Raw genomic sequence first — 23,083 nt, 5'->3', positions numbered from 1 at the left:
TGCCAGGCAGCAGATGGCAGCAGACCAGTGCAGACCATTTCCAGCCATGTTTGTTGCAACAAAACAGGGTAATTTTTAACAACATGCCATAACATTTCCAGCTGGGCTTGTTGCAGCAAAACCAAATAACTGTAAACGACACATTGGGACATTTTTAGCCATGTCTGTGGCGACAAAACCAGGTATTTTTAAACAATACATCAGGTAATTTTCAGCTGTGTTTGATGTGACAAAAAAAGTCACAAAGCAGCAGATGGCGGCAGACCACTGTTTGATACTATTTCCAGCTGGTTTGGTGCAACAAAACTGAATAATTTTAAATGACGCATTGGGACATTTTCAGCCATGTTTGTTGCGACAAAACTGAATATTTTTTAACAATAGGTTGGGACAATTGCAGCTGCATTTGTTGCAACAAAACAGGCTAATTTTTAACAACACGTCAGGACATTTCCAGCTGTTTGTTGCGCCAAACCGGGTATTTTTTAACAACAGGTCAGGACATTTTCAGCTGGGTTTGTTGCACCAAACCAGTTATTTTCTAACGATAGGTCAGGACTTTTCCAGCTGGGTTTGTTGCACCAAACCAGGTATTTTCTAACGATAGGTCGGGACATTTCCAGCTGGGTTTGTTGCACCAAACCAGGTATTATCTAACGATAGGTCAGGACATTTCCAGCTGGGTTTGTTGCACCAAACCAGGTATTTTCTAACGATAGGTCAGGACATTTCCAGCTGGGTTTGTTGCACCAAACCAGGTATTATCTAACGATAGGTCAGGACATTTCCAGCTGGGTTTGTTGCAGCAAAAAACGGGTCATTTTTTAACAACAGGTCAGGACATTTTCAGCTATGTTTGTTGCACCAAACCAGTTATTTTCTAACGATAGGTCAGGACTTTTCCAGCTGGGTTTGTTGCACCAAACCAGGTATTTTCTAACGATAGGTCGGGACATTTCCAGCTGGGTTTGTTGCAGCAAAAAATAGGTCATTTTTTAACAACAGATCAGGACATTTTCAGCTGGGTTTGTTGCACCAAACCAGGTATTTTCTAATGATAGGTCTGGATGTTAAGTTTGTGCAAAATCCCAAAATCCTCTAAGAAACCATGTAAATAAACTATTTAGTAAATATTATTTATCTCCTAACTGTGCACACCCTAACCCTGAGAAATGATAGTGTGATGCATTGTCCATCTAAAGCCATTGATCTGCCTCTATCAGCTGTCACCAAGTCACACTGGGTCAAACTCTCCACCAACTTTTTAAAGTCCAGAGGACAGACAAATCAAAATGCAGCTCTAAAACTAAAAGGCCTATTCTTTAAAAGCTTTTCCTTCTCAATTTATGGATATCCATTTTGTGAATGGGACCTGCTTGTAACTCGAGACGAGTCAGGATGAAACAGCTTCAAATTACTTCTGAATGAGTTCTGGAAAAACATTTACTGAGAGTGTGTGTGTAAGCAAGGATGAGTTTCTTGCTGGTTGCGCTCTGTTGCTCTGTTTGCTGTATTATAGACTGCTCAGTTACTCAGATGCCAGTTAAAAGACTCTTTATCACTTGGGAGAGAAACTGCATGGAGAGAAATCCAAACTGCTTTGTTTAATTGTGTTTAAGCTGAAAAGAAAAAGCTAAAACTTCTCCTGACTATAACAGCTGCATTTTTCTGTTTCCTAAGATGTTAGATTCCTCCACAACGAGTACTTACTGTTTCCCTGAGAAACACACTTTGGATCTTGACCTGTGTTTAAGAAAAGCATTTTGGGATTATCACAATCAGAATACAAAATACTTTATTGATCCCCGAGGTGAAACTGTGATTGATTGCAGTCACTCTGATGGAAAAAAAAATAATAAATAAATAAAAAATAGAGCATTATAAGAAGTAAGAATAAGAGTATAAAATAGAGGTAGGTAAGTATAGAATAAAATAAAATAAAACAAAACAAAACAAAATAAAATAAATTAAAATAAAATAAAATAAAATAAAATAAAATGAAATAGAAATGTGCACTAAAAATAAAAAATAAAATGTGCATTATGCTACAGTGTTTAACACTAGCACTTCAGATTTGAAAATATTAAAAATAAAATATATACTGTCACTGTGTTGAGGCTCTAAGTGTGAAAATGTAACAACAATATATACATCAATAGAATGAGACAAGAATAGAATAAGAGTAAACATAAGAAATATGTACATACCAGCAATCATTATCGTTACCCAGCAATCATTGCACATCTGTATATCACAAAAAATACCAGAGAAAATTAGAAATTACTAATAATTTAAATAGTTTATTATAGTTTATTTGGAATAAGCATATAATTTTGTTGTAGATGTTATTGACTTAAAAGAAAAAAAAAAACATGACTGGGGTGGGTTTGCCTTTCTCAAGGCCGCATACAGCAAATGGCACTGTTTTAATTTAAAGAGAGTTCTTCTTTAAACACAGTCATATTTCCAAGGTGACAGTCACTCAAAAGGGTCCACTCTCTGCCCAACACATTGTTGGAGGGCCCACTCTCTTTATAGGCCCCCTATATTACGGGCCCCAGTGCACTGCCTGTATTGTCTATATTTACGCCCCTGAATCCAGTCTATTTTATTTTATTCTCTCTCAATCAAATAAGCTTCATTGGCATGTTTTTATGTTACATTGCCAAAGCTACATTTTATTTTCTGAATATTACATTTAAAAAAAATAAACACAACAGAAGAAATAATCCCAAAATGTTGAATATCTTAAACAGTGAAATCTTTTAAAATTAATATGTAAAATGGTCAGGATATATAATTTATTCTATTCTATTTTTCACTCAAATACCTTGTGTCAGCAAACACTTTGATATTACATTGCCAAAGCTAAAAAAGAACACACTAGAAGATGAATCCCAATTAACAAATATATTAAACATTAAAATGCTTAAAATCAGAATACAAATCAGAATCAGAAATACTTTATTGATCCCCAAGGGAAAATACTAAACTACTAAAATAGAATAAAATAAAATAAACCAAAATTAAATAAATAAATAAATAACATAAAATGTAATTTCATGTAATTTAAATTAAATTAAATTAAATTAAATTAAAGAAACAAAAAAATAAAATAGAAATAAAAATGTAGATTATGCTATTACATATGATGTTCAGATAAAAGTATATTCACTGTGCTGAGTCTGAAAGTGTGTGAAAATATACAAATATGTGCACTCTGCTATATAACACTGTATTAACTAGTATGGGACATTCAGAAATATAAAATTATGTTCTTCTGTAATGTTCATTACAATATAGCCTATACATCAACAGAATAATCAACAACAAGAATAAACATAAGACATATGTTACGTGCATTATATGTTGAATAAATTAAAGAGCTGTTGGTGAGAATAAATTAGTACACTGAAGAATATTGCGCAGTTGAATTATTGCACAAAATTTTGCACGGGATTACAAAACAGCCGGCAGAGTATAAAGTAACAGAGAAAGGCAGAGCAAAATCTATTCTATTCTATTCTATACTATACTGTGCTGTTCTATGCTAGCATCAGTCCACGCATGCGCAGTCCATTGCTACGGAAGAAAGGGAAAGATGTCTTTGGCGAGGTGAGTACCGCGACCAGGCCTTTTGTGTTTTTATGTCACAAAATCCCATCATATGTCGGTTCCACTTGATGTAATACGATGTTTAGATCACTGTCAACATTTTACACTCATGTCTTTGCTCTGCCCGCTTATCGTTCTCTTGTTTTTATCGAAGCTAATGGCATCAGCTAATGCTAGCTAGCCTCAATTGTATGTCGCAAGCTAAACGTTTAGCATTAGCTAGCTAGCCCAGCAGCAGACACCGCTATTTGTCAACAACACGAGTTTATCAACTATTTACAAGTTGTTTACTAGCAATATGCTTCAGTTTAGTTCACATGTAATGTTAGCCTGACTGTTAGCTCGCTGGCTGTCGGTTTTAACACTTATATTAACCAGCGAAGGTACGCAAAGGCGACTTTAACGCTACCTGGTGCTACTATCGGCTAACGCTAGCTAAAGCTTAACGTTACAGCAGTTGAGCTATTGTATAACGACAGTTACACGTGTATTATTTTGCTTCCAGCTTTTTACCGGCGCCCACCCAGCTGTCTCAGGACCAGCTGGAGGCAGAGGAGAGGCTCCGGGCCCAGAAGTCCTACTCCACCGCCCTGGTGTCGTCCCGCAGAGAGCCCCCTCCTTATGGACACAGAAAAGGCTGGGTGCCTCGTACACTTGAGGTAAATCAGCGTATTTACTCATTAGAAACATAATTATGTCAAACATGATACAACTACTGAGATTTCTGATTAGTTTGGGGTTGTTTCTTGTCTGATGTCACATACCTAGATGGCTTAAATGTAAAGGAGTCGGAGCCACAGAGTTGTGTGAGACTGTTAAACACAAAGTTCATCACATCAAGTTTTGTTGTGAATGTTTTGTTTCTGTAGGACTTTGGAGATGGAGGTGCTTTCCCAGAGATCCATGTGGCCCAGTTTCCTCTGGAGATGGGCAGGAAGAAGAAGACATCCAATGCCCTGGCGGTGCAGGTGGATGCTGAAGGAAAGATCAAATATGACGCCATCGCCAGACAAGGACAGAGCAAAGATAAGGTATACAGGAAAATGCCATCCATGCTTAAAATCAATCAAGTGTAGATTAAATGACAAGAATGATCTAATTCTGTCTGAAGATGGTTGTTTAATTCAAAATGACAACTTGTGGACACACGTTAAGATGAGAGGCACCTGCACATATCTTTATATTTACTGTAACTGATATGGATGTCACTCAAAGGTCTCACACTTAGTCGACTTCATACAACACTTGCCGGTGTGTCTATGCAAAACAAAATCCTGCAGTTGCAGTCTTATTGTTAATATCACCTACATTGACAATAGCCCCTTTTCCCCCAGCATTTCCAGGAACTTTTTGTAATGAGAGACTGTGGACGGAGCATATTGAATATCACTGTCTCCATGTTTACATGTTCATGCTTGCTGAACACATGTATTGATAAAATATTGGCTTCTTACTTGCTAAGGTTTAATGTCACTTACAGCAGCGAGTGTAGCTGCCGTCAACTCGAGTCATTTACGAGTTATCTTCACTTTGTTTCCACCGTGACCGCTCGGCTGTTCACCAGTTACCGTGTCACGCTGGTGTGTGTGTGGATGTGTGTAGTGGAGATCAGCGCCGGCACAAAAGAACTGATACTGTTAGCGCTTATCAATACTACAGTCTCTGATAATTTAGCCCCAGGGCTAATTTAGTACCGGGTTTTGGTACCCATCCTTCATCAAAACACAAACAAAGTGAAGCTTGTAGAAATTAAATAAAGTTTGCAGTGGCTGCCCATACCAGGAAGTGCGGAACGCTGTGTGTGTGCTCCACCAATCAGCGTTCCTCGGCACACAGCCCCACCCCACAAGAATGGGTAATCTGAAAAGACCTCCTCCCCTACTAGGTACTTTTTCCAGGGTAAATTTGGGGTTGATGGAAAGTTTTTTTACCCGGGTAATTTCAATGGAAACGTGCAGGGTTTTTTCAAAATTCCGTGTAATTGATAAAAGTTTCTGTGGTGGAAAAGGGGCTAGTATCTTAACAACAAAATCAGTGATGATGCAAATGTTTTTATGTCCCCTTTTATTTATAGAATACACACACATTGCACAGTATTGAGACAATCCATTGCCATGGCACATGCCATAAACGCGTCCTTGTTTGCTTTATTCGTTAGTTATTTTAAAGTATTTCTCACCTTTCTCTGTTGCAGGTGATCTTCAGTAAGTACACAGACCTTCTTCCAAAGGAAGTCCTGAATGAAGACACTCCAGAACTACAGAGGCCGGATGAGGAGGCTGTAAAGGAGGTAAGACATACTTCAGTGTGTGAGTGTGAGAAACTGAACTACATCAATGTTGTTATTATTGGGACTGTAGATTAAACCACTTAAAGGACGCGTAATATCTTTTACATAATTTTCCTTAAATGGAGCACTCAGTGGTCATTTTATCAATTGGTCACTGCAAAAATAAAGCTGATGTTTACAGAGGTGTACCAAGTAGTTTGAGGCGTTGAACATAATGTTGAAATTTGAACTTTAATGCCAAAACCCACCAAGTGGCAGCAAAGTTCAGCCTGTGGCAAGTTGCCAAGCAGTCTCCGTGAAGAGCTGCGACTGTTTGATTCTGCAGCGAAGCACAGCCAGAGAATACTCACAGTCTAACAGTAAACAGAGTCCTGTGGCTACCATGACATGTTAACCTATGTTTTCTTACCACCTGAAACACATGAACGCGCCTCCTGGTTGCCGAAAAAATGTAATTATTGCCACACTTTGCCGCTGCTTGGTGTGTTTTTGTGTAAATCAACATTCAGATGCTGAACAGCTTTTTTTTTTTTTACATGTCTGGTCATTGTGTTTAAACCTTAACAATTGCAGATAAAGATTAAGCTGCGCTGATAATCGTATTATACTGTGATTAAAAATATTTTTTGTACCTCTGTCCTGAGAGTGAAGTAAAGTGTGTCCAAAGTGTTCTCACGATACACACAATCAGAAGTGGACTGGTTTTGACAGCCTTTCATTCAGTTTTTGTTTTAACATGGCCGTTGTCATGTGTCCTTTGTAGCTGACAGAGAAGACCCGCATGGCCCTGGAAAAGCAGGTGTCTCAAAAGATCGCTGCTGCCATGCCTGTAAGAGCTGCAGACAAACAAGCTCCTGCACAGTACATCAGGTATGTATTATGATTTAACTGTTTCAGCAACATTTTGGACACAGAAGTAAGAGAGGAGGGTGGTTTACAATTGTGAGTTCATATAATGTTGAGCCTGTTGGATTCTGAATCTCCTCTGTGATGGCGAAAGCTAATATTCCTCAGATAAAATGTATACACAGGTTGAAAACTTCACTCAAGTGTTCAGCCTGCAGTCTTCGAGCAGATCTGTAGCAGTGCAGCAAGTCCAGCTTTTTTTGTGCCCGCACTGATTCCATACTGCACAACACCATGTATTATAGAATGTTTTGTTTGCTCCAAATGACCTCAGTCTCCTAAGAAAGTAAATGTATTTTTACCTTGCTACATATATTATCTAGCCCCAGGGTGAAGCAGCTTCCACACAGATGCCCAAATATTTATCAGAGGAAACTTGTTCAATCTGTGTGTTGTAGTCAGAAACTTGTGGGGTGTATGATTTTACAGCAAGACCAAAAATGATTTCTTGTGTTTTCTTTGGTGATGAAATACTTCAGTACATTCATTAATAAATTAGAATTATCATCTGTATCTCCTGTATTTGTGTATGTGGGTGAAGGTAAAAGTCGTATGTGTGGTGACACGTCTTTCTCTTTGTTTGTCCCCAGATACACCCCGTCACAGCAGGGAGTAGCTTTTAACTCAGGGGCCAAACAGAGGGTGATCCGCATGGTGGAAATGCAGAAAGATCCAATGGAGCCTCCACGTTTCAAGTAAGTAAACATTTTCAACACAGTAAATTAAAGTAGTGTATGAAGACTTGTTTGATAGATTTATATTATACAGGATATTATTACACTTAATGTAAGTAGTTGTATCATTGTAATTCACTGTTTGGGGCTGTTTTGGAGACTCTTTAAGTGTCATACTTAAGGAGCAAAGTTAAGGTGCTTTGTGCAACCAGCCCCTGATGTCCTGTGCAGAGAGTGGCGGTTTGTAGTTCTAGGTCTAGCTCTTGTGAGAAAGTAATTTTTGACCAAAATGTCAAATGAAACTTGACAGTTACAGAGTAAACTTTTGTTGTAATTATCTTTTTGACCCTCAGTGTGACAAAAGCTGTGAAGAAATGTGATGTGTATAAATTTGTGTTTCAGGATCAACAAGAAGATTCCTCGAGGACCTCCTTCTCCTCCTGCCCCTGTCATGCATTCCCCCAGCAGAAAGGTACAGTTGGCTGAAATGTTAGAAACATTATACTTTTCAGTACAGCGATGCTAAAAAAAAAATAAATTCAAAATGCATTTGCTTGTATTGTCAAAAAGGTGTTTGAGGGATTCTTTTCCTTTCTTGTAGATGACAGTCAAAGAGCAGCAGGAATGGAAGATTCCTCCGTGCATCTCCAACTGGAAGAACGCTAAGGTAACGTGACACCAGAATGACCTCTAACACTGCGACTTATTTGTGTCTCTAAATGCCGAACCCATTGTGAGTACGTCATGCAGGCATGTGGTTTGTTGTCCAGGCTTATTGATTGTAGGGACGCTGCAGTGAGGAAATTTTCTCACTGGTGATAAACTCTTGACATCATCGGTGTAAACGATAACACCAGACATTTTACAAGAGCAGATATTTGTCAATGGCTCTTAATGTCTGTAGAGTGCATACTTTGACCTTTAACTTTAGATCTTACCCTTTTAACAAAACAGAACAGGAACCGCCGATGTGACTGTAGTAGCGCCTGCTTTTCTTTTTAATAAACTCGCAAAAAAATTCCTCTGGGCTCAACGGCAGCTCATGCATTCAGATATCCTCCTCTTCTCTCATGGGATACACTCTCTGCCTGAAGGTGGCCGCCTCTTCCTCTATCATCTTCTTGGTCTCCTCAACATTCGGGTCACAGTCACCCCAGTAACACCGTCCCATGAACGTTGCCTTGCGTCCCAGCTTACTTCTGGCAGAGCTCATCAGAGTTCACCCATCAACACTTCCGAGGGAACAGTAAATGGTGTGACCGCAGTCTGAGCTTTACGACTGCGACTCTGCTGCTGCTGTGCGGAGCAGACACTTTGAGTTTATTATTGTGGTGTCCATCGTTTGACCAAGTATCAATAACAAGCTTTGGTTTTTAATTTGATAAATGGGGTGCTGTTACATGGAAATGTGATAAATGGGTTGTATGTTTGTTTGTTTGTTTTTTTCAAGTGGAGGTGGTGGGCAAGTGGTTTAATCAGTGTGCAGTCGGTGTGTGCCTGAACATCGCTTAACACCAGTGATACCTGGTAGCTCACCTGGTAAAGCATGCACCCTAATAGGCTGAGACCCAGGTTATGGTCCGACCCATGGCCCACCCCTTTGTCTCGCCACCATTTTATGTCTGTCTCTGTGCCATCTAATAAAGGCAAAAAAAAGTCCTCATAAAAACAAAAAGTAGTGGTGTAGTATCTGATAGATATATTTTTAGAACACCAGATTTTTTCTTGGTAATTCCAGTTTAATTGCACAGCTGCCATTTTGTCTTCTCTGCTCGTTTCTTAATCTTTGTGTGTTTAATATCTTTCAGGGCTACACTATTCCTCTTGACAAACGTCTGGCTGCTGACGGCAGGGGGCTGCAGACAGTTCACATCAACGAAAACTTTGCCAAGCTGGCCGAGGCTCTCTACATCGCTGACAGAAAGGTACTCCACCATTGTCTGTGAGCCATAATTGTTGCCTCGCTTAAAACACTTTTACCCATGTTTAAATTGTTAAAATGCTGTTTCTATAGGCCAGAGAGGCGGTGGAGATGAGAGCCCAGGTGGAGAAGAAGATGGCCCAGAAGGAGAAGGAGAAGAAGGAGGAGAAACTCAGAGAACTGGCCCAAATGGCAAGAGACCGCAGGGCAGGGATCAAAAGTCACGGGGACAAAGGTGAGTGCTGAAAACGAGTCTGAAACAGTTGTGTCTGTGTCTTATTTTTTTTAAACATGTGTGACTCGCCTGTGTATGTGTGTGGTTTTCTGAGTGAGTGGAGCAGACTCTGTTGTCAGTGCTGTTGCCAGTTCCAAATCTGGAACACGGGTGGCATAAGTGATGACAACATTTTTCACCCTGCCAGTGTTGACAGGACCAGTAAGCTGTGAAATGATGTTTCTGCTTCTCTGCAGATAATTCACATATATTTTGAGAAGCGAAATCAGTGTTGCGTGCCCTGTTTTTGTGCACGCTTTGTGAGTGACTGTTTGTTTACATCACACTGAATCAGAATGCAAAAATCTGAAATTGCATTTTTGTTGTAAACTCCCAAAATCTGTCTGCTGTGTTTACTGACCACTGACAAGTTTCTCTCCACCTAATCTTCCCTCTCCGGCTGTGTATCAATCCTCTGCCATTTCTTCAATCCCTACGCCATCTGTTTTTTTTTTCCATTATCCCAAACATCACCTGCAACTCACCTCCACTTTTTTTCTCACCTGTCTTCTCCGTTTCTTTCCACCTCTGCTTTTCTACTGCACCATTTCACATCATCTGCCTCCCACTTCTCTCCTCATGGGGTTTTACCCTTTTTTAAAATTTACCTTTTGTTTCTTTGCACCCCCCTTCTCCCTCTCTCCCCCCGTCTCACCCGGCAGGTGGCGAGGACAGCGAGGTCAGGGAGCGTGACGAGATCCGCCATGACAGAAGGAAAGAGAGACAGCACGACAGGAACATTTCCAGGGCTGCTCCTGATAAGAGGTGCTGGACACGCACTTTAAACACACCGCATGTGAACTCACTCACCCCTCCTTTCCGTATACACACACACAGCCACACAGATGCACTGCTCACTGCTGAATCATTCATGGGGCCAGCAGTAATACTGAACAAACGCAGCAGGATCCAGCAGAGTACTCAGGCAGCAGTCCTTGTCTGCAATGATCCACAGACTGTTTGTGTATGTGGGATGTGTTACCAGTGTGTATTTTGTGTTAAGCGTGTGTGTGTGTGTGTGCGCACTGTCAGGTTGTCAGTTGATGGAATTGTGGCTCCCTGGAGGAGCGGAGGAAGTGGAATTCAGAGGAGAGCTCATTACAATCACAATTCCAGCTGTCAGAAAGCACAAAACCTTGTTACGTTAAAATTACCTTTGACTTAACTTTCAGATGGCTGTTTGTTGAAGGACAGTCGAGGTGTTAAAGTCACCAAGAACTTTTTATGATGTACACACATTTCATCACAGATTAAAACTTTGAAGGATAAGTTTGGTATTTTTCAACCTGGGCCCTATTTTCCCATTTTTTGTGTTTAAGTGACTAACGGGAAGAACAGCTTTTTAAATTGGTCTACTGTTGAGCGCGAGTGTGCAGCCAGAGGTGGCAGAATATGCTGCAGTGTGACTGCTCATGGCGTGTTTACATTGTCAATTTACACACACTTAAAGTGTTTGTTTTTGCCACTGACAGGCTCAGATTATAATTATACTGTCTGACAAATTATGGAGAGGATCCCTACAGAGATAGATCTTTTTGTTAAAGAGTAAGATCCTTTTTAATCAGCAGTCGCTATTGCTAAACCCACCAGACTCCCTGATTTAAGCCTCTATAGAGCAGCCATCAAGTTTTTACATCTAACTGGATGAATTATGGTTTTATTTCAACCAAACCAGAGGTGGTGATTGTTGGAACAGTGGAAAGATGATTAAACATGGTTTTTGTGAGGGATTTTTGTGTGTGCATTTGTTTCTGTCAGCTTTGCGTGCAGTGTGTGGTAAGAGAATAAAACTGCTGGTTATTTAAATGGAGGTTGGTGAGTTTGACGATATCCATTTCTGGTTGAACAAAAAGGATCTTACTCTTCTGCAATAAAGTCTATCTCTGCAGGGATGTAGGTGAAGATTCTCAGTCATCCAGGTCATGGTAGTTTTAAGTGCTACGTCGTAGGCAACTGGACTTGCTTGAGTTTCTTAGACGCTTAACCTCTCATCCAAGAGGCTTCTTCAGTTCTAATGGACTGTTACAGAGTTGCAGGCTTTAAACTGTGTGGGTGTGAACTCTTACAGAGTCGCTGAGGTCACATGTGAGTCGTTGACCCCCCGGCCATAATGGCAAAATCCAAGTACTTTTGGAAATCTGATTTAAGAAGTTACCTCGTGTTATACCCATAGGCATACACACAAATTTCAGCCAGTATGTTATTATATATTGTTTAACACACAGTGAAACTACTGTTCCCTCATGACTTCAGAGGTTTGATGCTGTGTCCTGTCAGGTTTCTAGCGGTTATTTTCCTTTGTTTTCATGTCATTGTTGTCATTAGTTTATGAATCTTTGCTAACTTTCCGACATTGTTCTCTGTTCCAGGTCGAAGCTGCAGAGAGACCAGGACAGGGACATCAGTGAGCTCATCGCTCTGGGCGTTCCCAACCCTCGTTCCAGCAGTGAAGCCCAGTACGACCAGCGACTCTTCAACCAGAGCAAGGTTAGAATATATCATACCTACTTCACTATCTCAGCGTAGACTGAGATGATTTATGTTGACTGGACAGAAATATAAACATGTACAAGAATGAACACCCTGCTCTGCAGCAAGAGGAAACATTTCCAAAATAAAATATGAAAATATGAAAGGTAAGAGAGGTAGACTTACCTTATCTGTCTGCATCAAAAGAAGGTTTAGTTTCTCCAGTGTTTGAGTAATTTGATATCCAAATACAAAGAAGAAGCATGTCACTGTCTCTGGGGTGTGAGGAGACACCAAAACACAGTTTAAAATGTACTTAAAAGCTCTGGCGATTTCCTTGTTGCGCACTTCTGTATATTTCTAAAAGTCCCTCCTCCCTTCCCTCTCTGTTTCTTCCAGGGTATGGACAGTGGTTTCGCCGATGGCGAGGATGGAACGTACAACGTGTATGACCAGCCGTACCGCACTGGCAGAGACATGGCTCAAAACATCTACCGGCCCAGCAAGAATATCGACAAGGACGCCTTCTCAGATGACATCGACTCACTCATGGCCAGCAGCAGGTACTGTCCAGCACCTTGTCTTCGTGAAGTCCTCAGTCACATGAATTTAATTTTATAATTTGGCTGTTCTGATATTTACAAAATTAAATTTCTGATCACATTTTTACTTGATTTCCGTGAGAATTGATTGTGCGGTTCTGAGAAAAGACTTTTTGAATCACTAGCTCAGGGGTCAGCAACCTTCACTGTTGGAACAGCCAGTTTTGACCAAAAATAATATTTTTAAAAAATCACTCAGGAGCTGAAAAGCATATTTGAGCCTTTAACACATCCTATCAGCCGATCATTATCACTGAAAGGTCTGAATGAGCATCATGCAGGACCTATGTTTTACCACAAGGTGGCTACTCTGCAGCTATATATAATTATTATATCGTAATTTAACTTTGCAGCATTGGCTCTGAAAGCAAACCCCTCCAGAACCGTTACTTTTTTGGATTTGGAGTCCATAGCTGGCTTAGCTGGGAAACTCAGTACTAGCTACCGCTGTTGAGATTTGGCAAAATTCAGAGGGAATACTGTTGATGTGTGACACATGTTTTAGTTGTTCAGATGTTAAAAGGTTTTGGTTTTTATTTTTTATTTTTTTCATTAACAGGAGAATGTAAGAATTTCTTTAGGCCTACAAAAGTGATAAATAAATATTTTTTGACTGGTTACACATATTAATCTATAGGCTATTTTTACTGCTCTTCAGTTTATTAGTTGTTCTACCACTACGCTGTGCGACATCAGGAAAAAGTAGCCAATATCCAATATGTAACAACTAATTTGACCGATAACTAATACCGATGTTGATACAACCATTTCCTCCGAACCTAATTTTAGTGATCATCAAGTCTCTTCTGTAGTGGAATTAACATCGTATCATACATACATACTCTTATCATGACGACCCACCAGCAGATGGAGACATGAAACACAATACTTTTCAGTGTCTGTGATATTCATTCATTGTGCAGAATAAGAAAAAGCATGTTGGCTAGTTCTTGTGCATCCTTTGGAATAAGATATTCAAGCTACCCTGGTTAGCTAGCCTTGCCCTTAGCCCTAATCAGAATAGAGTTAAGAATACCTTGCAGCATGATACATATTAAAAAGTAAAATCAATTATTTAACTGGCTGTTTTGATGGTGGGCATCACAGGATATTGCCCAAATTAAAGGGCAACAGCTGATTTTAAAGAATATAGCTCAATATTCACTAAAACTGTTCCACAACCCATAGTGATATCCCAAACATCTCATTTGTCATTGCTGGGTTGAAAACAGTTCACTTTTTTAATTAGGAAATTTAGGATTTACCAGGCTTCTGACGGGACTGCTGAAGTTGTACCCCTCTCATTTATAATGATAGAAAATAACAATGAAAGCCTGAATCTTTTTGAGGTCATTGTGGCTTTATACAGCGGCACGAGGCACACAGGCACATGATGTCCCAGCAGGAGCCGTTGCCCTTGGGGCAGCAGTGCCACACTCCACTAGCAGAGCATAGCCTGTCCCATATGTTTAGTCACCAGCTTGTCATTGTCCTCTAGGAATGTTTAGCTGGCTGCAGGGACTTACACTGTTGTGCACAACAGAAAATCTTTGATTCAAGCAAATTCCCTGAGACATACAAACATATGTTCCACGGATGAATCTGATATTTTGGATCCAGTTGAGTATTTCTTCTCACAGGAAATTTGTTTGAACATGGAGCAGCCTGCGTGCAGTTAGCTGTAGTTTCAACACTTTGTTCTTCCTCCTGCGCTGAGGAAAACTGAAGGACGAAAAACAAACAACAGAAGCCTGGCAGTAAACAGTTTAATGACAACTCGGTGAATTTGCTTCACATTATAATGATCTTCTCTGCTTTGTCTTTCCACACACAGGTTTGTTCCAAACAAAGAGTTCCCAGGTGCCGAACGTGGGCAGAGGCAGGAAGGCCCGGTCCAGTTTGAGGAGGATCCCTTCGGTCTGGACAAGTTCTTGGAGGAGGCCAAGCAGCACGGCGGTTCCAAGAGGCCGTCCACCAGCAGCCGCTCAAAGGACGAATACCACGACAAGAAACGCAGGAAGGAGTAAGAGCGACCAGCAACAGAGTCCGTGTAGGGCAGCTGCTAGCATGTTCCAGGACAGGGAGGTGATCCTCTCAAAGGTTGAGAGGTGTTTTAATGTACTCGAGTCTCTATCAGGAATGATCTGTCAGATTTTTCTTTCAGTGTGAGAGAAGGCGAAACATTTCTTTTTCTCCTTTATTCCCCACATTTGTCGTTTACTCATCTCTGTTCAGAATACGCTGAGCTTTCAGCGTCAGGCTTAATATGACACGAGTAAACACGTTACATATAGCGCAAGTGGAGCTAAACTGATGTGTGTGTGTGAGACCAGCGTCTTCGTCTGAACGTGTCTCTGTACAGTGCAGCAAATGTCATTTCAGATGTGCTCGGTGATGTTTTGGCCCCTGGAAATGTGTAGATTTTAGTTTTACTTTATGATTTCAGAATAAACCCGACAGAGCCTCCGCAGGTCCTGTTCATCATTACCTTTTTTCTCATTTGTCCCTCACATTCCCCCATTTGAGTTTTTGTCAGCAGTGTTTTATTTAAATCCTCAGTTTATTTGTGAGAACAGTTAAAGGGTAACTTTGGTATTTTTCAACTTTTCAACATCGGGCTTTTTAATGTAATGGGAAAGGTTATGATTGGAATTCAAATGACTTTGCAGTAGTCATGGGTATTCATCGGCTCCAGCTCCGATCGGCATTTATGGAAACACAACACCCACGCGGACCAGACACAAGGACCAGACACACCAAACCAACTTCAGTAAAGTAGTGGCGTTGAAGGCCCCCTGCTGCATCATCTGACAGCCGCCAGTCAACCAGCACATATGCTCTATGCCTGCGTGAAAGGAAGTAACTCTCCACACCAGCAGGCAGCGGTCATCTGTAATTGCCATTTAAAAAGTGAAACTGGAAGACGGTATTAGAGTTAGCCAGTTAGCACATTAACAACACAATCCAATTTACCATGCGCCAGTGAACAATAAGAGCTCAGTGGCTAAAGAAAAATATTCTGACCTTAACAGGTTTGATTTGGTCTCGCTCCCTGTTGACTTATGTTGCTTGTTTACTTTCCTCACTTCTGTCTCTCTTCTCGTGCGCTGAGCTTAACTTCCAATCAGTGTGATTTCACTCACCGATGGGCTCCGCTGTTGCCCATGCCGATTTAACTTGCTGAATCGGCCAAAGGAAAAGCCATCAGAGGCCGATGAGGTGCGAGACACCACAGCAACGAGGGCAACAGATGCTCATCGACAGCCCGACATTGACAGACAGCCAACTGTCAGCTTCCTGTGTCAGAGACAGAGATGTATACAAAAATAGTAACAACTGTAAAGTTTGTACAGGCCTCAATGCTGCTTTCCAACGATTACTAACCTGTTTTCCAGCCTGTGTGTGACATTTAACATGACACACCCAAAAAGAAAAAAAAACACACAGTGAGACATGCTCATCTGCTGCAGAGCCATTTACACAGCTCTGGTATACCTGCAATAGGAGAGGAGTTAGAATATGTGTTTTAAAAACCTGCATGCGCACACTAATTTTGGTGAAACCCAGGTTTAGGTTGAGAAATTCCCAAGTTACCCTTGAAAGCTTGTATGTGATGGCAGATATGTATAGCAGTATAAACTTATCTGTAACATGTGAAACAAACCAGCTTTATAATTCTTGTACATTACTTCCAGTGGAATAAATTTGATATAGTGTGTAATTAGTATCCGTCTGTGTGTTTCTTGAGTAAACAGTTTTGTTATTTACAAATGTGTAAGCAACCCTCAGATGTTTCCTCCCTGTCAGCTGTTTTCAGTCCAGCTCAGAGCTGCATAATCTAAACTTTTACAACATAGTGGGAAGTCCATTAGTTGTGTAATTATTATAGTTCGCTCGTAGTAGATTCCCCTCATTTTAATCACTTCCCCGAGTAATGCATCCCATTTACATAGATGATTAAATGCCCAAAATGTATTTAGAGAAGCCATCTATTACAAAGTGTGAGGAGTGACATTTTTCACCCGAAATGGGCTCCGCGATTTATGCGATGATTAGAACAAAACTGGTTCCATTAATTACAATTAATTATGATTCATGCAGTCTGACAGTTTTATTTTCCCTGGCTTGGGAAAATAATCAGCGTGGCATTACACAGCCCAGCAGCCTCACAAATCTCTGCACAGTGCCATCTTTCACTCATGCCTGAATAGGGCTCAGACAGTTGTTACATGCACATGATTTATGATTTCTGCGATGGGCAGTGTTTGTAGTTTTGGCTTCCTGTATTAGTGCAGTGTTCTGGATGTGTACGGTGTGTTTTACTGCCGGTCTTATTCCAGCTTCAGAAAAATTATAGCTGTAGAGCTGAGGAGTGACACATTGAAGAGCTCGAAAAGAACCTGAGCCAAATTAAATTGAATTATACTGAGATATCTGAAAGGAGCACTGTGCTTGGCACATTTTCTGCATTTACTAAAGTTACATTCATTACAATTTAAAAATGTAAAGCTTCCTTTGTTTGACAGAGTCTCAGTAAGATTTTAACGACTGCGTAGTGGCAGTCGACTACTTCATTTATATCCTACTAAATAACTCACTTTGTGAAGGTGACCTTTGTGTCAGCAGTCACCTTTACTTTTAAAGCCATAATCTTCAAGATCCCAGTCGTGGTTGATTTGACCACAGCTGTAGTTACTGGTGGTGAGTTAATTTCGGAGATGATGTGTTATTAATACAAATCCCTAAATTTGAAATTACGTCACAGAAACTCATTATGAGCTGCTACTCTGTCAGAAATACAACAGAAGAAGACAAGCAATTACTGTACCTATACTTGTGTCAATACAAATGCTCCTCAAAATGCCTGCCATAACCATTTCAAGGTCATTTAAACCCACTGCAGTAATGGCGGACCCCGCCACTGACATTACAAACTACTATATAAACTGCTCAAAAATATTGAGAACACTCAATGGTCACAGTCTAACACCAAGTCAGTTAAACTTCAGCCTGCAGCAGGAATTTTTGTCAGTAAATGTTCATGTCGCACGTGTCTGCAACTTCACAACTAGAAACAAGGAAGTGAGTCTGGTGACATTGTACAGAGGACTGCTATGATTGGTCAGCAGTGAGTGGATAGAATTGCAAGGTCTCGCAGAATTCACAGGGATCAGTTGAATTTGCGTTAATTGTTGCAACTGCAATGTGGCAGCATCAATGAGAGACAGATGAAGTCTGGAGCTGCTCCATGCACAGTGAACATGTTTTAGATGACACTGAAAGCAAAAAGAGGAATGTTCGGAGTGTAAGAGCTCATTTTTGTGCCTCCATGCTGGCGATAGCAGCAGCCAGAGACATAATGTTTTTGGGTCGTCCATTTTATTCTCGTGAACGTGACTTATCAAGTTTGCCTCAGTGGAAATTTCTCCAAATTTGGCATGAATGTCCACTTGCACTCAATGATGAACTGATTAGATTTTGGTGCTCAAAGGTCACTGTGACTTTGTGACCTTGCAATTTTGCTTACTTTTCTTTGAATTTGACCAATCATACCAGCCCCCCGTGCATGTCACCAAACTCACTTCCTTGTTCTTCCTTGTGACTTTGTGTCCATCTCATTCTTGTGAATGTGAAATCTCATGCACACCTTGAAGTACCATAAACCTTCAATTAAACACCCAGTGTCTTTTACTCGCCCGGTGTGGCTACACATTTTGACAAATAAACACCTGTCTCAGTCAGACGCCTGGTGTGGTTGCCAAGCAGTTCATTTTTTTTCCAGAAGTTCTTTGGATGTATAAAACCTAAATTATGTGTCCGTTCTTCAATCACTCTGTAAATTAATCATATTCTTTAGTCCGTAAGGGTCCTCAGATCAAAAGAATAAAAAGGCTTTTTCATAATGATTAATCCAAGTTGTGAGGATTGTTTTAACAGGATAAAGTGGTGTTGTGTCTGTGTGTGTGTGATCAAATGAATGATTCATTCAATTGATATATTATCTGAAGCCGTATTTTTATACAAGTAATATTTATACTTGTTTAAATAAACAATTTAGTTCTATTTCCTGTCTTTGCTGAACAACAGTTTTGTGTGAAAGGAATTAAAGGCCTGTCCCAAATAATACGGTAGTATCTTTAAAACTGGCACAAACATCCATTTGGACTCAGCAATGAATTGATTCGATTTTGGTGGTCAGAGGTCAAGGTGTGAAGCATCCATGTTTTCACAGACATGGATGTAAACTGTAATTGTAATTTGACGGGTTAATCAAACGAACGCTAGGCATAATTCTGGTTTTGTTTCAGAACTGAAAACACTACAATACAATGAAGCTCATTTAGGTATAAAAAAGAAAAAAGTTTTGTAGGTGCACAAAATTAATTCATTGTCAGTGGAGCAGCTCTCAACATGTGATGACATCAGTCTGAGACTTCTCTGGTTTCTGGCTTTGAGAGAAAGTAGCTCATATTCACAAATATTGAATTTTTCTTGGCCATGGAAATATATTAGAATAATTAATTTAGGTGATGTTCCCCTTTAATGGCAACAGCAGAATAAATAATCTCAAACACTTAATATGGTGAAAATGTTCCAGATTATAACATGAAATAAATTTTCCTCACTGTTTGAGTTCAGAGGCGACACAGCGCTCACCGCCTGTTGGGTCAGAGGACGAGCACAGTGAAGCACTCCAGCTTCCCTCTGCCGACTGAGGGCTCGGGCTAAAACACATTAAACCCTCACTCAATTACAGCAAAGTGGCTCTGATGTGATTTAACATTGACCTGTACTCATGTGGAGAGAAGCCGACATGCTCAAAAGTCATCTCATACCTGAGCAGCTGGGGGGGAAAGGCGGTGGTTTGTCCCCGTCTCCCCTCTGTACCTGAGAAAACAACACAAAAACATGGCTCCGCAGCAGGACGGGGACTCTGATGTGATTTCACTTTGTCCTTTATCATGTTGAGAAGCCTATCTATTTTTCATTCTTACCCAGAGGTCTTCCCGCTCTCCCCTGGACGTATCTCTTTAAGCATTCTTCGACTATCTGTACACACTCTTATCACTCACACAGTGTACATTTTAAATGCTTGATGTGATGTTATCTGCTTCGTAACAAAGGGGAACGTGATCAAGCGTGTGTGTGTCCTGCACCGGTGCATGAATAAATGTTGAATGAATGGATGGATGGAAAGTCACACCGCGACCAGTGTGAGGTGATTTAAGGACAGCAGGGGTTTATTGTGAGGGCCTGCTGTGAGTGTCAGCGTGAAGAAATCAATCTGACATGTCGCAGCTTAGCGTAACTGACTGTTGTGTGTGGTTTTTTGGGAGGCACATTTTTGAGCATGGATTTCACAACAGAATTAAAAAAAAAAAAGTCAACACAATCAATTCAAGCTCTTCAATCGAGCTCGGTTGCTATCTGAAAACAGCAGAGAAGATGTATTTGTGCCCGCACCATTGTTGAGGCGTTAGGGACAGCTCGATAATAGGGCTCCACTCAGCTCTTGTCCGCCTTTATGAACGTGCACAGAGGAAGATGAATGAGATTCCTATTCATGAAGGTAAGAGGAAATTGGTTCCTTGGCACTGCTTTTGTGTGCTGTTGGATGTAAACGGTGAGCATATTGTGTTTGGCCATAATGGGAATCCTCAGGTCGCGGACAAGAGGCCGTGATGGATAGCTTCTTATCTTTGCCCTGTGTGGTAACAAACCCCGAAATAATAAACAACATTGAGTTGTTGCAGTGCTTCTTTTCGCTCTTCGGACTTGATGAGGATAGCTTTGTTTGTTTTGTGATGCCGTTTGTGATATTTCTGCCTCCTTCCTCCCCCCGATGGCAGCAAAGCAATAAGTTTGGTGATAAATGTCCCCACTGCTGCTGTTGACCTGTCGAAGACGGCGGCCGCAGAGAGAGATCTTATCTCCCTCAGTGAGACTTTCTCTTTCCTTGCAGTATTGAAGGCTACTGCTGTTACAGAGGAAGCCTTTTTGTTTTGTTGAAGGAATACGCCCACATCCATGGAAACAATGGTTCTGTCTCCCCTCTGCCAGAGACGCTATTCTTCAACCACACGGACTGATAAGTCACTTTCAGGGATAAAAAGTATGAATCAGAAGGGCAGATATTTCTTACTCCCTATAGGCTGAAATCTTAATGTTAAAGCTCAGCTCACCCAAACAGTCGTCTGACTCACCGGATGTACGTAGACGGCGGCTAAAAGCCTGCTATTGGCTGACTATTTTAGCAGGCATTCTCCCTTTCCTCTGTCATCAGCATGTTACCATTTTGACCAAGCTGTGGATCATGCAATCAGGCATGCCTGCTTTGTTGTTCAGGTAAATCGTTAAATCAACTTGTAAACACACCTCGAAGAAGCCCAGACTCCATCTGGCAGGACTCTCATACACAACGATTTGTTTTCTGACCCTGCCAGCAGGAGGTGACTTACCATGTCTCCAGCCAGACGATACCTGGATATGATCCTTTTTGTTCCAGGGGTCTGATCTCAGACTGTCCGAACTACAAGTCGGATCAGCAGACTTTCTGTCGCCGCTCCTCCTGGAGAGTCTGCCCAGTTAGCACGAGCTAACACTGCAGCATCGCTAATACCTTACACTGAGCCATTAAACAGTCCTGACAAAATTTATACCGAAACTAAAACGACTTGACTCGACTCTGTTGTGAAACCTGGTAAGAACTTTCTGTTGCTGCCTTTTTTAGAGCCACTCTCTTTTCAGTGAACACTAAGCTCAACGTCTGCCTGGTTAGCACGAACTAACACAACATCAGTGGCTAACTCCTGACACCCAGCCATTAAATTGTCCCGACAAACTCATACCAACAACACGGCTCAACTATGTCATTGAACCACTTAACTAACGTTAGGTAACATTAGCCATGTGATGCTAACAATTAGCCCTGTCATTGTGTGTGTTCCTCACCAGCACTTTGCTGCATCCTTGGCTTAGCGCTGCCCAGGAAGATTGTGATTGGTCTAGCCCAGTTATTCCCAACCGGTGGGTCCCGGGTCCATTCTGAATGGACAGCAGGTGACTTTCAAACGTGTCAAGTTTGTAAAAAATCACACTTAATTTTTAAGTAAAGTGAATTTCCGACACAGAAACATTCTGGCCACCCTCTGATCTTCCTCCAGGTCGCCCTGATGAGTAAGCAGCTTGTTAACATGTTAGCACCACTAGTCGTGTCAACACTGCGATTGTTAATTACAGTTAACCATGCTAAATTGAGCCACTTACTCACTGAGGCAACCTGGGGGGAGACTGGAGGGTGGCAGCAATGTTTCCACAACAACGCTTCTGGCTCCGGACGTATTTACCAGTGGTAAGAGCGCCCAAGGAATCCTAAAACTCCGAAATAAGTTAGCATTTTTGCACTTGTGGTTCCCTCGTCTTGAAGTCAGTGGGTTTTTTTAATAGGTGTTGGTTTGATACCAGACATAAGGTCTCTAGTCAACACAAACTTCAGAGACTTTCATGTGTTGTTCTACAATGTAAAATACGTCAGTAAATACCCCACTGATGAGCTTTGAAGCTCCTATGTGTCTTTAAAAAGGCGGTTGCTAAATGAAACTACAGAACGTCATCATGACGAGCCATGCCAAGCTTGTCTTGTTATAGTGGTGATGCTGCATCATGCGACCATAGTGTACTTTGTTTATAGCCTAACGTTAGCTCTTTATTTCTGGCGACCGCATTTGGGCTTCAATAACCATGAAACTGGTATTCATTTTTAAGCTTTTCTTGCTGAACAAAATGTTCCAGTATCATAAACATATTTGCCACAGAGCTTCTTTTCTGCAATAATGTAAAATCCAGTGGAAAAATCCCAAAGGCTTTTTGACGAGGGAACCAGGGCGATGCTAACTTCTGCGTCTGCCTACAGAAAAACATCATCACCAAGGCCCTCTATCGCCAAATAAGCGGTGTGCTAGAGAACAAAAGCTCCCACCAGATGTGGGTGGTGTGCAGTGCAGTAAACTGAAGTGCATTAAAATGATTCAGTAGAGAAACATGTATAACTGATCTAAAATATTCTTGACGGTTAACCAATAAACAGGAAACTGATGAACATTTAACCGTTGACATCTCTGCTTTAGAGTGTGTGGAGACCAAAACAGAGCTAAAGGGACTGAGTATTACTGTAAATATCCTTCAGGCAGAAAAATGATTGGTGTTTGGTGTTGCTGGAGCACGTGTTTGCTAACACATGTAGCCGTCAACCTTACAGTGTGATGATTAATTGATGAACGCCGCTTTAACATGTACTACGTAAAACATTAATGTACTACTGTAGGATCATTT

At 40.9% G+C, this 23,083-nt stretch overlaps 1 protein-coding gene across 1 annotated transcript; it reads left to right on the top strand.

Annotated features, from left to right (window-relative positions):
• Window positions 1-3,558: 3,558 nt before the first annotated feature.
• Window positions 3,559-16,472, top strand: snw1 (SNW domain containing 1). The gene is made up of 14 exons (XM_049590138.1): window positions 3,559-3,615; window positions 4,121-4,274; window positions 4,485-4,646; window positions 5,810-5,905; window positions 6,669-6,775; window positions 7,402-7,506; window positions 7,888-7,957; window positions 8,087-8,152; window positions 9,294-9,410; window positions 9,500-9,641; window positions 10,343-10,445; window positions 12,050-12,167; window positions 12,549-12,712; window positions 14,586-16,472. Exons 1-14 carry the CDS (start codon window positions 3,602-3,604, stop codon window positions 14,776-14,778), a joined length of 1,611 nt encoding a protein of 536 aa, XP_049446095.1. The 5' UTR covers window positions 3,559-3,601; the 3' UTR covers window positions 14,779-16,472.
• Window positions 16,473-23,083: the final 6,611 nt, after the last annotated feature.

Source organism: Epinephelus fuscoguttatus, linkage group LG11 (genome assembly GCF_011397635.1).
Source record: "Epinephelus fuscoguttatus linkage group LG11, E.fuscoguttatus.final_Chr_v1".
NCBI lineage: Eukaryota > Metazoa > Chordata > Actinopteri > Perciformes > Serranidae > Epinephelus > Epinephelus fuscoguttatus.
The sequence above is the reverse complement of the archived record's forward strand: the minus strand, read 5'-3'. Positions and strand labels throughout refer to the sequence as shown.